This window comes from Nyctereutes procyonoides, unplaced genomic scaffold (genome assembly GCF_905146905.1).
Source record: "Nyctereutes procyonoides isolate TBG_1078 unplaced genomic scaffold, NYPRO_anot_genome, whole genome shotgun sequence".
In the NCBI taxonomy this organism is placed as follows: Eukaryota; Metazoa; Chordata; class Mammalia; order Carnivora; family Canidae; genus Nyctereutes; species Nyctereutes procyonoides.
Window position 1 is genome coordinate 40,499,920 of NW_026575020.1, and position 14,510 is coordinate 40,514,429.

The 14,510-nt window shown below is 42.6% G+C and overlaps 1 protein-coding gene across 1 annotated transcript in view; it reads left to right on the forward strand.

The window, feature by feature from the left end:
- Window positions 1-14,510, forward strand: part of NR6A1 (nuclear receptor subfamily 6 group A member 1) — a 218,932-nt gene that overhangs the window by 198,669 nt on the left and 5,753 nt on the right. The window contains exons 6-9 of the mRNA XM_055333636.1: window positions 1,177-1,404; window positions 2,840-3,094; window positions 10,754-10,875; window positions 12,629-12,781. Coding sequence (XP_055189611.1) covers window positions 1,177-1,404; window positions 2,840-3,094; window positions 10,754-10,875; window positions 12,629-12,781 — 758 coding nt within the window. The remainder of the gene's footprint in view (window positions 1-1,176; window positions 1,405-2,839; window positions 3,095-10,753; window positions 10,876-12,628; window positions 12,782-14,510) is intronic.

A 14,510-nucleotide genomic window follows, 5' to 3' on the forward strand; every position in this document is an offset into this window, starting at 1 on the left:
GCCAGGATGACACAGAGCAGCATTTCTCAGCCTGCTTTTTGCTAAAGACCTTGAAAATATCAGCAGTCTCTTCTGCAGGCTAAGAAAGTGCTATAGCTGCTGTCTATGCCCATATGTTCTTTACCTAATAAAATGCCATTTTAAATGTAGCCCTTTCCTCACATCACTGAAATAAACCACACTGACAACATTAAGTCCTAATTTTTCTGACTCCGCAAGAGTGAAGACTTTGTAAATTTTAAGAAACTGAAAATTTTTAAGCTAATTAAATTTGCTGCTATCATGGAATACCAATTTGGAGACTCTTGGTTTAAGAATGTTATCCTAAGTTAGTCATTAGGTGTGAAATGTAGCCACCAACTACCAGGGAATTTCTTTTTTGCAGAAATCTTTCTTATAGGACAGGAATTGATAAACTTTTTCTGTAAAGCTCAGATAATAAATATTTTAGGCTTTGCAGGCTACACAGTCTGGGTCTCAACTACTCAGCCCTACCATTATAGTGCAACAGCAGCCAGAGACTAAATGAATGAACGTGGCTGTGTTCCATTAAAACTACATTTACCAAACAGGCCATAGGCTATAGTTTGCCAACCCCTATTATAGGAAATGCATCTAGATAAAGCCAGATGACTTTTGTTTTAGGTGACAGAGTGGTTAGATTTCTCCAGGAAAGGGAAGAAGATAAGAATCTTCCTTTCTCTTATTATAACTTTTATTCATTTGATTATTCCTTTTTTGTTCCTTCCTTTAAACGTTTAGGGAGTTCTTACCACATGTGAGATTCCTTGCTAAATACTGGATTTCTTTTGTGGCCTGACAAGGCCCTTAGCCTGTCTATGCCTTAGTTTTCCTAGCAGTAAAAAATATATATACCTCCACCTTTGTTGATCAGAGTCTGAGTATCCATTAAAATCTCTTCAGTTGTGGCACCTATACAAAGAATTTATTCAACCACTCTTTATTCAGTACCTATTTTGCCAGGTCCTGAGTGTCCAATGATCAGTTTCACATACATATACCTGCACAGAGTCCCTCTCTAGTAGGGAGACGTGCATGTAACCATTCATTATGTCCCTGATGAAGACAGACTGCATGGCCAAAGAACACCTGAGCTACCTTGAGCAGGCAGTAGACCTGACATGGTTCTGCTTGACATGAGACTCTTCTCTTCAGTAGGTCTGTGGAACTAAATGGATTCATGGCATTCAGAGAGCAGTACATGGGGATGTCCATGCCTCCACACTATCAATACATACCGCACCTTTTTAGCTATTCTACCCACTCACCACTCCTGCCCCCACAAGCTCGAAGCCTGGATCCTCAGTCATACAGTCTGATTCACCAGCTGGTATCAGCCGAGGACCTGGAGCCATTGGGCACACCCATGTTGATTGAAGATGGGTGAGTGCCCCGTTTAACCCTTGTAACTCCAAAATGATTCCTATCCCATACCCACCTTCCTCCCTAGCCTCTAATACCCTAGGCTTTGGAATGAGTCAGGGGGATAATGAGTAATGACTCAAGCATCAGAGGACAAACCTGTATTTATCTTTGAAGTCAGTGGTCACTTGTTCATCTCTTGAGCATCTTTGTTCAGAGTTGGGGCTGTTTATCAATCCTTATGGAATTGGGATTAAAGGACTTTTGTTTCTGCTTGAGCCTGGGTAAACCAAGCCCTGAGCCAGAGGTGGGCTTTAATTCTGGGAATGATTATACATCAAGTCTAGGCTCATTAACAAGGCATTCAAGGCACTAACTGGTTGTGGACTGTCTGCATCCCTAGCCAGTGTACCCCTTGGTAGCCTAATGCCCTGTGCTCTGTGTGCAAACCTGAGTGGGTGTCAGTCCTCTGTCGGCTCTGCCCACCACTTTCTGCACCTATTACTCCTTAGGGCTGAGGCATAGGTTGTTTGTTATCAAGCTTAGACTCCTCAGATGTATCTGGAGATTTCTCAAGCTAGTCTCCAGTAGCAGAAGAGGTAATTCGAAGATATACTTACAAGAAGACCATACAAAATCTTTATAAACCTGGGTATGGGGGTATGGGTACGAGTCATGCCAAGGGGCCTTGAGAGAAGAAAAAACTGAGATCCTATTTCATCCATCCCAGAGATGATAAATGCCCTGCTCCTTCCATTCAGCAGTAGCTCACCAGGGCTGAACGTTAGTTCCTAAACCACCAGGGGGTGCAATGAGAGCAGGAAAAGCTGAGCATGTTCCTTTTAGCCATCTGGCCTCAGGCTCATTTCTGTGCCAGTCCCTGATTTGGGTGGGCACCAGATTCCCTGAAACAGAACTTTCATTGCCAAAACTAGTACAGGAATGATAAAATTTTCTCTAACACATGGAACATTAGTAGGCACCAAAATTAAAAGTCATACTCCCAGGATGCCTGGGTGGCTCAGAGGTTGAACGTATGCCTTCAGCTCAGGGTGTGATCCTGGAGTTCCAGGATCAGGTCCTATATTGGGCTCTCCGCAGGAAGCCTGCTTCTCCCTCAGTCTATGTGTTTCTCATGAATGAATGAATGAATGAGATCTTTTTTAAAAAAAAGTCATACTCCCTAATAATTGCACAAGTTTCCAAACTTCTTTTCCTTTCTTAAATATCTTTATTCAAGAGATTACCACACCTGTCTCTCCAGCCTTGAGCTTGCTGCTGGCCCCAGTCCTGCCCCTTTATCATTATATTCAGTTGAATGGAGCTCGAGACCCATGGTCAAGGGCAAGGAACCTACTGCCAGAGACCCTTTTTTACTCTTGGGAGTACCCTCCCTTTGTGCCCCCATCCTTACCTGTGGCCACTAGAAGTGATTTTCCATTGTTCCTATCCCCAGGTATGCTGTGACTCAAGCAGAGCTATTTGCCCTGCTTTGCCGCCTGGCCGATGAGCTGCTCTTTAGGCAGATTGCCTGGATCAAGAAACTGCCTTTCTTCTGCGAGCTCTCAATCAAGGATTACACGTGCCTCCTGAGCTCTACCTGGCAGGAATTAATCCTGCTGTCTTCCCTCACCGTTTATAGCAAACAAATCTTTGGGGAGCTGGCTGATGTCACTGCCAAGTACTCACCCTCTGATGAAGAACTACACAGGTAAGGGTTGTTGGCTGGGGAGAAAGTCCCGAGCAACCAAACCATTGTCATCCCTGCAAGGTGGGGATAGAGTATCCCACTGTCACTCCAAAAGACAGGAATTAAAGCCACACACAGGGCTGGCTTTGAATCCTCTGCCACTGACTAACTTTGTTACCATGGTCAAGTCTCATCACTATTTTCTGAATTTATAAAATGGGAAAATACCAATAACTCCCCAACAAGGGAGTTGTGAAAAACAAATTGTGTGGCAAACCTTAACAGAGTGGTACACTATTATTATTATTATTATTATTATTATTATTATTATTATTTTAGATTTTTATTTATTCATGAAAGAGAGACAGAAAGGCAGAGACACAGGCAGAGGGAGAAGCAGGTTCCATGCAGGGAGCCTGATGTGGGACTCGATCCCGAGACTCCAGGATCACGCCCTGGGCTGAAGGCAGGTGCTAAACCACTGAGCCACCCAGGGATCCCAATCATTATTATTTTTAAATCATATCTGGATTACTGAGGTAGGAGAATATATCTGGGAAAAACAAAAACTTAAACTCTAAACTTCATCTATAAAGTGAGGGGCTCTGAGTTACTGTTTACAACTCAAGAACAAGATCTAGAAGTCACTGTGGTACCTACTATATGCTAGGCACTGGGCTTGGTATTTTATATTCCTATCTTATTCTTTTCTCACAGTCTTTAGCATTATAGATGTTGTTATGCCTATTTTATGGATAAGAAAACTGAAGTTCAAAGAGAACTGCCCTTTAATATTTTGGGATTGAACCCAGAGTATGAATTTGAACCTATGCCTGCCTGATGTCAAAGCTTTGGCTTTTTGACTGCATCTGAGATGCAGCGAGATGGTAACAGCATGGTGCTAAGAGACCAAGCCATTCTTTTCAATGTTTTCTGGCATAACTTCTCACCCTACCTGGCCAGAATTCTAATCTCCCTGTCTAGCATAGATCTTTTACTCACTTTGAATATGTGCTAACACTCCAAAATTACGACAAATGATCTGTTGATACAACTTCTCTGGCTTATTAATTTATCATGTGAAAAATAAAGCTTAAATCACATTTAAGTAGACATTTCAGTAATTCACCTTATAGGACAGTTTTGAAAAATGCAAGTCATGGGATTCCAAAATACCAAAAAAGAGAGGAGGAAAGATACCCCCATCAATGAAAACTGGAGAAGATGGGGTACTAGCCCCCATACTTATCTACACAGGACCAAAGTGCCTCCCTTCCGTCACCCAGTTGCCATAAAGACAGGCTGACATTTAGGCGGAGAGTAAGTAAGACCCTTAGGGGCCCTTTGCACAGTTGAGGGAGAAAAGAGTCTGGATGCTGACACTCTCTCCTGGTTTTCTAATATTTCTTTTTCAGTCATGCTTACTGGCTTCAGGGTAATCTGTAAATGACAGTTTTGAACTTAGCTGACACTTTATCCTATAAACAGAGCTATCTGATTTTGTAAGTGACCTAACTCCCTGTTGGGAGCCTCTAATTCATTGTTTCCATCAAATTCCTATTCTTGCTCCTTAACTCAGGGCCAACTGACAGTTTGAATTGCAGTCAGCAGGCTTTACTATTGTCAGGATTTGCAGAGCTGGACCAGTGAGTCTGGCCTCCTTATTCACCTGAAATGCACCAGTGCAGCCTAGGGGTGTCTATAAAAAGTCAGCTTGTGGGCTCTAGTTCTTTTAGAATGATGGGTTTTTCCCAGGCCCTCTGCAGGTAGTCAAGAGTCATTGGTCATGCAGGGCCCTTTGTGGCTTTGAACTTCATGAAGCCCCCTATCCCACTGTACCCAGTCCCTTGAGCCCCAAGAGCAAGACAGGGGCCAGAAAGTTAGTGAGGGAATGTTTATTTCTAGGAAGGCTCCTTAATGAGGAGAATATAGAGCTGTACTGTCCAATATACAACTGCTAGCCTGAGGTGACTTTCTAAATTTAAATTAATTAAAATTAAATAAAATTAAAAATTCAGTCCTCATTTGCACTAGCCACATTCCATATGCTCACTTGCCATATGTGGTTAGTGGATACTGTATTGGACAATGCAGATACAGAGTATCTCTGTCACCTCAGAAAGTTCTGTTGAACAATGCTGATTCTAGAACATGTGTTGGTTCTAAGAAATAAATTTATTGTCAGGATTTACTACTTTGTGCAAGAAGCATATGGAATCGTTCCATTGGAAAAAATGAGTTGAACTTCAATATGTTAGTTCTGATTCTTTGCCCTGTAGTTAGGACCCAGTTGTGTGTGTCAGAGGGAGGGATGTTAGGATTATAGATGATGCAAACATGGTTTCTGACTCTGAGGTGAAGAACCCTTATTTTTGGCTTAGGGGGTTGGAAAACAAATAGAAACATAACAATCTATAATCCAGGGGGATACTGGTAGAGATTGGGGGACACATGAGGGACTATGCAAGCATAGCTGAGATTTAAGTACCTCTACTTGGATAATCAAGTAATGATTGCCAGAGGATAAGACATTTGAGCTGCATCTTAAAGTGGGTTTTCTAGGTAGATTTTAGAGAAGCGGGGGGGGGGGGGGGGGATGGACAGGAGATAAAAGTCCTGGATGGTTGGTTTGTGCAGGGAACCAAAGCAATTCTGTGGTTTTAGGGTATGGATAGAATGTATCTGAGAGACAGAAATGAGAGAAATGACTGGAAAAAAAGTATAAAAAGGCAGATCGTGAAGGTGTTCAAATGCTAATCTAGGGGCGTCTGGGTGGCCAGTCAGTTAAATGTCCGACTCTTGATTTCCACTCAGGTCGTGGTCTCAGGGTCCTGGGATCAAGTTCCGCATTGGGCCCCCCATTTAGTAGGGAGTCTGCTTGTCTCCCTCTCCCTCTGCCCCCTGCTCACATGCCCACACGCTCTCTCTCTAAAGTAAATAAATCTTTAAAAAAAAAGATTCATGGGGCATCTGGGTGACTCAGTGGTTGAGCATCTGTCTTCAGCTCAGATTGTGATCCCAGGGTCCTGGGATCAAGTCCTGAATCAGGCTCCCCACAGGGAGCCTGCCTCTCCCTCTGCCTATGTTTCTGCCTCTCTCCCTCATGAATAAATAAATTATTTTTAAAAAAAGATTCATTAAATGCTGAGCTAAAGAATTTGGATTATATTATGTAAATACTGTTAAGTCATAATATGTTTTTATGTGGAGTAATTACATGGTCAGGTATCATTTTTAGAAAAATTCCTGTCGCTATAAAGCTCAAGATGGATTGGCATGGACAATGCTAGAGGATGGTGACTGGGTAGGAGGTTTTCCATCACCCAGGTGAAAGAAAACAAGGCCTGGACAAGCCAGCAGTGACCACGGGAATAGAGAGGGCAGCACAGAGTTAAGAGATAGCAAGGAGGTATAGTCAGTGGGACTTGAGTGAGTGGAAAAGTTGGGGATACTGCCAGGCAGGTGAGTGCCAGTTTTCTTAGCCAAGATAATGGAGCCTGAGAAGAGCAGGCTAAGTGACGAGCCACTCTTAGTTTGGTTTGGAGCCTGAGATGCATGTGGAGCTGCCAAGAGGTCACAGGAAAAGGAAGTATGAGAAGCTCTGGAATCAGGTACATCAGAGTAAAGCATTCCTTACTCTGCTAGAAACCCGGGGTGCAGAGTCTGTAATTGGCCATAGCTCTTTTCTACCTTGCCTGCTCCTGCATTACTCCCACTCCCCCAAAATGCCTTTACTTTTTCACAACTCTTGAGTGCAAGTGAGTTCCTGCTGTCATGAAAAGGCTTTTTCCCTGATGATACATGACCACCTCCTTTTCTCTTCTCAAATATTGAATCAAATTTATGGTACCCATTTTCCTTAATCAGGCTGTTATCAGACAGTGAGCTGGGCGAATTTGATTTAAAGCAGATTGTAGCACCAGCCAGTGACTGCTCCTGGCCCTAATCAAGACTCCTTCACTCTGAAGAGAAGATGCCTTGCACTGGATGGGCTTTAATGGGCACTTCTATCTCACAAGCACTAGCTCCATTTCTGCCAGATCTCTGAAAAGTCGCCTCCCAGCTTCTCTGCTCACACCCTAGCTGTAAGATTCAAGAAACAATCTTTTCTTTTTGTTGTGATAACAGGAACGATGATGACAATGCAATTAATAATGATAGTAGCTAACAATTAGGAACTGTTTATTGTGTCAAATTCCATCTTAAGTGCTTTACAAACATTATTTGTTTAGTCCTCACCACCACCCCCAAGCAACTACACTAATGTTATCCTTGCTCCACAGATGAGGAGCATGAGGTTCAGAGAGGTGAAAACAACTCAGGGCTACAAACCTAGGAAGAGATAAAGTTGAGATTATTACCTAGATCTGTTATACTCCAGAGCACAGAATCTGTAATACCATTACCCTCTACTAAATTATTTAGCCTTCTAGAAAGTTCACCTTTCTGAATGTGTCCTGGAGTTGCAGTCTTACTTTCAATCTTGAGTGTTTACGTGGGTGCTGAGATGACAATTCTTTGAGCTAATGACTGCTCCTAGGGGTAGGTACACTTAGCTGAATGAAAAAGAGACAACTGGGCCTCTCAGCCCCCTTAATGGGACATAACTTACATAGTGTCAGCTTCAATTGCTAACTGAATGGTCCAGTGGTTTGGGGGATCCTCACAGGAATGTTTTCTTTGTCCCAGCATGCTTGTGTAATGGGAACCTCGAAGAAGAATGGATGTGTTTGTCCAGCTTTCTGGCTTTAAATGCTGATAATTTGCAGACAGGGAATACAGGGGCGTTAGAACTGTGGAGTGGGCAGATGTGGAGGAGGCACGGCTACAGGAGAAAGCAGGCCCATGGAACAGAGAACAATTTGTTTATCAAGGGGTGGGATGCGGGGTGTGGAGGAAATTTTTGCAGTCAGGCTGTGGAGACTGAGTGGGGGCTACCGGGCTGACTGCCAGCCCCCCACCACTGCCAGGGGTCCGTGATGGTTGCCTATCCTAGGAAATTGGAAAAAAGGGTACATGCTGTCCCCAAGAGAAAGGGCAGATTTGGGACATATGCTCACGCCAGGCACTTGGGAGCTCCTTTGTGTCCCTCACGTCACAACTCAGCTAGCAGTTAAGTTCAGCACTGCTGGCTGGGGGTCTGGCTGATAACCACACACCTGCAGGTTCTGCAGTGCCAGAGGGAGCACTTGGGGCAAGCGGTTGCTGATTAAGGGAGAGAACATTATCTTTGTTTGCTACACTGCTCGGCCACAGACAGATGCTGGCATTGCCGCTCTGCTTGCGTCCTCCTTTTTGATGCCCTACCACATTTCATCCCCACACCACCCCTCCAGATATTAGAGGGAGTTCGCAGTAAAGACCTTTTCCCTGTCTAGAACAGAAGTAGTCAACAGAGTACTGTGATGAGGCATGATCTTCACTCCCAGACCCGCTGCCTCCTGCATATCTCAGCAGCTTGGAGGCACTGGAGCAAACCCTACGCCCAGCTGAGTTGGGCTCTGGGCTGAGTTGCTGTGGGAACACAGAGCTCCTGAAGTTCCCTGTAGTGGCATGAGGAAGCCTTTCCCAGCTGCCAGTTAAGAGGACAGGAAGTGGATAGTCTAGTGCTAAGAAAGTAAGAGGCTTGGAATTAGAAAACTTGGGTTCAAACTTTGGCCCCAGCGCTTACTTACTGTATGACTTTGAGGTAGGTAAGATGTTGTTCTTTTGCTCTCCATCCCTAGCTAGCAGGTGATATACTTATCTCACAGGTTGTCAGGAAGGTAAAATGTTAGAATATGCAGTAGGGGCACATAAATAACCTCTCTGAGCTCTGTTTCCACATGTGAACAAAGAGGGTTATAATACCAATTTTGTAGATGTATTGGTAGTATCCAGTGAAATAATGTGTGTGGAGTATTTAACAAAGTACCTGGCAAGTAGCAAATACACAACAAAGGGTAGAATGGTAGATAAAGTTAGTATAGTAGTTATTCAGTATAAATTTGTCTATCAGCAAGTTTGGGAAAGTATTAATAAAGTTGTAAAAGCCATTGGGCCAGCCACAGAGAGAAATGGAGTCAGCCGTCATTGTTCACATCAGCAGATAGAGGGAAGAAGCCCCAGGTCTTGACTGGACCTTGAGGCAAAGGGGTCAGGCTCTAGATTGTGGGTGGCTGTTCCTGTAGCTCCCCCTGGTGCTTGAGAAGTGCAGATGCCTCTGGCCCCAACCAGGCCAGGCACCTCCTCCCCCCCCACCCCCACCCACCCCAGGAAAAAATGTGCTGCTTGCCCAGGAGGCCAAGCCTTACACAACCTTCAGAGTCCACATAAAAGGCAGTAGAATGCAGGCAGCAGTAGTACATCCCTAGGTGTTCAGGACCTTACCCAGATAGGGACTTCTTGCCAAGCATAGGGCTGTAATACTCAGATCTGAACATGTCACCAGGAAGCAGTCCCCGGAGCTGAGCATGTTCTCTGCATGAGAGTTGCATCTAAGGCCTATCTGGAATTCTCCTTAGTCCACTCCTAGAACACAGAGACTGATCCTGATCCCAGCTATTTTTGTAAGAGGTATTCCCCACTATGACCCAGAGTATTAGCATTAGTCCCCTAACCTGGGATTCCTTTTTATAAAACTTGATCTTTCCCCAAAGAAAGGAACATGGTCTGCATTGAGTCCTATATCTGCTCTTGTATGATGCTGCCTTGGATATTGGAAAAACCAATGGCTTGGGAAGTTAGCCCAGGTTCCAAATTCTAGCTCTGCCACCAACCAGCTTGTGGACAGTCCCCTCTGCCCTTTGAACTTCAGCCTCCCATCTATACAGTGGTAATGATATCTCACAAAGCCCATACTGTTGAGAAAGTTAAATAAGAAAGTGCACATAGAGTGCCCAGCACAGACTGGCATGGCATGGAGGCTCACTTAATGCTTCCCTTCCTCCCTAGCTAAAGTCAGGGATGCCAATAAAATTTTTCATTGTGCCTAACCTCAGCCCTGCTGGAAATAGCCTAAAAAATAAATCATCAGCTTTTTCTTCATCGTGGCAGAGGCTCATATAGTCACCATGGCAGCTGCCATTGATACTGGAGTCTGCATCTCAACAATAGCAGCATCTTAATAATGTCATATCTTTCCACATTTACATTTCAGACCACTTTTGGCCCTTGTTACTCCAAGCAGGCATTATTATTTTACAAAAGAGGACCTCAAAGCTTAGAGGGGTCAACTGATTGTCCCAAGGTCTTACAGCTTTTGTATGTTGGAGCTAGATTTGAACCTAGATTTGATTGACCCCACCTGACCTTGAGAACAGTAGCTTGTATGACCTTGCCTTGGCCTCTAGACAAACCATGGGTCTACCTGTCCTTTACAAATGATTCTGGATTTGGGGCAGCCCGGGTGGCTCAGTGGTTTAGCTCCACCTTCAGCCCAGGGCCTGATCCTGGAGACCCGGGATCGAGTCCCACGTCGGGCTCCCTGTGTGGAGCCTGCTTCTCCCTCTGCCTGTGTCTCTACCTCTCTCTCTCTCTCTCTCTCATGAATAAATAAATCTTAAAAAAAAAAAAAGATTCTGGATTCGATTTCCCCCAGGCTCAGGCTCTTTTCTATCGTAGATGCCTTGGGGAGCTGTAAGGGACCTTCCTTGACCTCCACTAGTATCAGAACCACTCACACCTCTTTCTTTTCCCCAGATTTAGTGATGAAGGGATGGAGGTGATCGAGCGGCTCATCTACCTGTATCACAAGTTCCATCAGCTAAAGGTTAGCAATGAGGAGTATGCTTGCATGAAAGCAATTAACTTCTTAAATCAAGGTAAGTAGCTGGAGGTGAGAAAGGGGGACTTTTTTTTTTTTTTTTTTTTTTTGGTCAGAGCATTTTCCCTCCTGTTTCACACACTACCTCCCACCCCTTTACTCTCAGGACTGCCACACAGAATCTGCCACACCATGTGGGTACCAATCTTAAAGGCCTATGTTCTCCTCATCCTGCCCCTCTATAGTGCAGGGCATGCTTTGGATTTTTTTCTTCAAACCTAAATGCCACAGTCTCTATAACTCATAGAGGAAGGAAGAGGATTCGCTTTGTTTAGTCAGTTTTAATGCATTTAAACACAGACACCAAGGACAGTACATGCGTCATTTAAAATATGTACCAAGTTTACTAGGCTGAAGAAGAGCAGGGTGACTGATGAAACTATTGGAGATAAGACATCTGTGACAGGCTGGCAGTGGTTCTGATGGCCCCTTCAGGGCAGAGGGGCGGGGGTGCACATAAATTCACACAATACATACCAAGCATGGCTTTTAATAAGAAGAGTGCTGGATGTGGTTTATGGTGGGGTATTACCTGCAAAGTGGTACGTGGTAGCCGTTAGTAACTGGAGTATGAAGGAGAATTTGTAGTCCCGTTTTTTTTCCAAAGTAGCATTTGAGTGCTCTCTTCTCACAGTGGCTGGGCTATTTTGCTTCTTGTGACATTGAAATTGTCCTGTTACTGTATTTATTCAGTTTCCTAGTCCAGAGACTTCTGATCTCCTCCTCTTTGCTTACTTCTCCTGCTGCTTCTCCACTGTTCATTCATTTATCTTCTCCATTTATCTGCTGTTCCATGTGCCTCCTCTAGACCAGGCACTGTGTTGAACATTAAAGACATTAAATAAAATAGATCCCAGGTCTCTGGCCTTAAGATGTACACAGTCTAATGGCACTTGACACATTACTTGAGCCTCAGATCAAGGGAGATCAGCAGCAGCTACTGGAGAAGAAATCTGAGCTGGACCTCAAAGCCTGGGTAAGACATATATAGAATATTTATATCCTATTATATATATGTATAAATTATGTATATATATTATATATACATATATAAATTATAAATTATATAATTATATATACATATATAATTTATGTATATATATTATATATGTATATATGTATAAATTATATAGATAAGTTATAAGTTATATTTGTGTATAAAAAGGTAGTGTGTACATGTATGTATATACACACATACATATACACTATATAGATACACATAAACATTTACATATAAATAAGTGAGAGAGAGAAATCTATACAGAAAAAAGATGGAGTGACAGCCCAGGTAATAAGAGGAGCAGAATCACATAGGAGACCATGTGTAAGTATATGTATAGCATAAATATGTAGGTATCAGCAAGCTTTCTGATTGGCTCCAGCAAAGGGCCAGTTTAAAGATTCTGTGAAGGCTATATTTTGAAAGGTAGATTATTCATTCAGTTGTTCACATCCACTGGTGCCTGTTTTGTGTCAAGCCCTGTGCTGGGAGTTGAGAAAGATACAGCCTACCACTCAAGTGTCTCTCAGTCTAGTGACTATCCTTTATAATTATTTCCTTCTTTATCTGATTTTTCTTCCCTTATCCAGAGTTTTGTTCTTCAATTTTTGCTCCTCCAGTTTTGTTCTTCAGAAAGAAAAGATCTCCTGTTAGAACAATATTTAATAACTTTTAATCAAAAGATGCACATACTCAAGGTCTTTCTTCCACCGTAGAAAGCCTCTCCATTTCCTGTATGGTTTTTTCACAGATATCAGGGGTCTGACCAGTGCCTCACAGCTAGAACAGTTGAACAAGCGATATTGGTACATTTGCCAGGATTTCACTGAATATAAATACACACATCAGCCGAACCGCTTTCCTGACCTCATGATGTGCTTACCTGAGATTCGCTATATTGCAGGTAATATTATATTCTTTGGCTTCCAAACCTTCCTTGCTTTCCTTGGCTTGTGAAATGAATGAGACAAGCAGTATTTTCAGGATGCGCATTCCAGGCCCTTCACCAACCGCATAAAAGACCTATGACCATTGCTCTCAGAAAAGCTATATTATAATGAGTAGTTTGTGTTTTCTTTGTACGGAAGAAAGTCTAACATTTCCTGAGTGCCTATCATGTGCAAGGTACTTTGTGGCCTTATGTTATTTAATCTCAGAAGAAACTCTGCAAGGCTGGTTGTGGTGATACTATGGTCATTTTATGTATGAGGAAATAGGCTCAGAGTTTCTCAAATTAACTTCATTTCTTGAATATATACTTTAAAATATGTGCTTTAACGGGTGTATTTTATGGTATGTGAATTATATACATCAATTTTTAAAATTAACTTCATTTCATAGAATTTCCTATAGATTTTTGAGAAACATTTATTTAAAGCAGTATCTTTTTTTTTTAGATTTTATTTATTTATTCATGAGAGACTTATTTATTCATGAGAGACATAGAAAGAGGCAGAGAGACAGGCAGAGGGAGAAGCAGGCTCCATGAAGGGAGGCCAATGTGGGACTCGATCCCAGGACTTGGGGATCATGCCCTGAGCCAAAGGCAGATGCTTAACTGCTGAGCCACCCAGGTGTCCCTAAAGCAATATCTTTATAAAGTCATTCTCAAAATCCTACCTTTGCAAAGGAATTTTTGTTATTGTTTTGCAGTCTTGACCCCCTTCTGAGCTTTTTGACATTTAAACAGGTCCATTTCAGTATAAAATCCTGGGTTTTGTTGTTTTTTTGTTTTTGTTTTTTATAAATTTAATTTTTGTTGGTGTTCAGTTTGCCAACATATAGAATAACACCCAGTGCTCGTCCCTGGGTTTTGTTGTTGTTGTTGTTGTTGTTGTTGTTGTTGTAGTAGTAGTAGTAGTTCTTCTGGTAAAGATTCTTGTGTATAGTAATCCAGCACATACTGAGGAAAGCTCAGAAATGTGACCTCTAAGATAAAACTGTTCCTGTCAAATTCAGCCACATAATTTTGAAGGAAAAAGGTTTTATCTGACAAAGGAATTTTTGTTTCTACTTTTTGGGCCTAGATAGTGTAACAGACCTGAAATATTGGATTTTTAGGGGTGCTTTGGCAATTTATGTTTCTGCATTTTCAAATCTGTTTTACTGAATGAGATATTAACTAGATCCTCTCTGAAATAAAAGGAAGTCAGTAGTTAATACCCCACTCACCCTAACAGAGTTGGATTATCAACTCTGGCAACATTTGAATCACCTGGGAAGCTTTTAAAAAATATTTGTGCTTGTTGAGATTCTTTTTTTTTTTTTTTTTAATTATTCATGAGAGACACAGGGAGAGGCAGAGACATAGGCAGAGGGAGAAGCAGGCTCCCCATAAGGAGCCTGATGCAGGACTCAATCCTGGACCCCAGGATCACGTCCTGAGTCGAAGTTAGATGATCAACCGCTGAGCTACCCAGGTGCCCCGCACCTCCAGAGATTCTGATTTAATTCGTATGGAGTGGACCTGGGCATCAGTATTTTTTTTTTTTTTTTTGACTCCCCAGGTGACTCTAAGGTACTGTCAGGGAGAAGACAGCCTCAGATATTTTACAAAGTATATTAGCATACTGAATGCTCTGAGAAGTTCTCCAATAAAGAAACCTGTGTATCTTTCTTAATCCTGAGTTTCT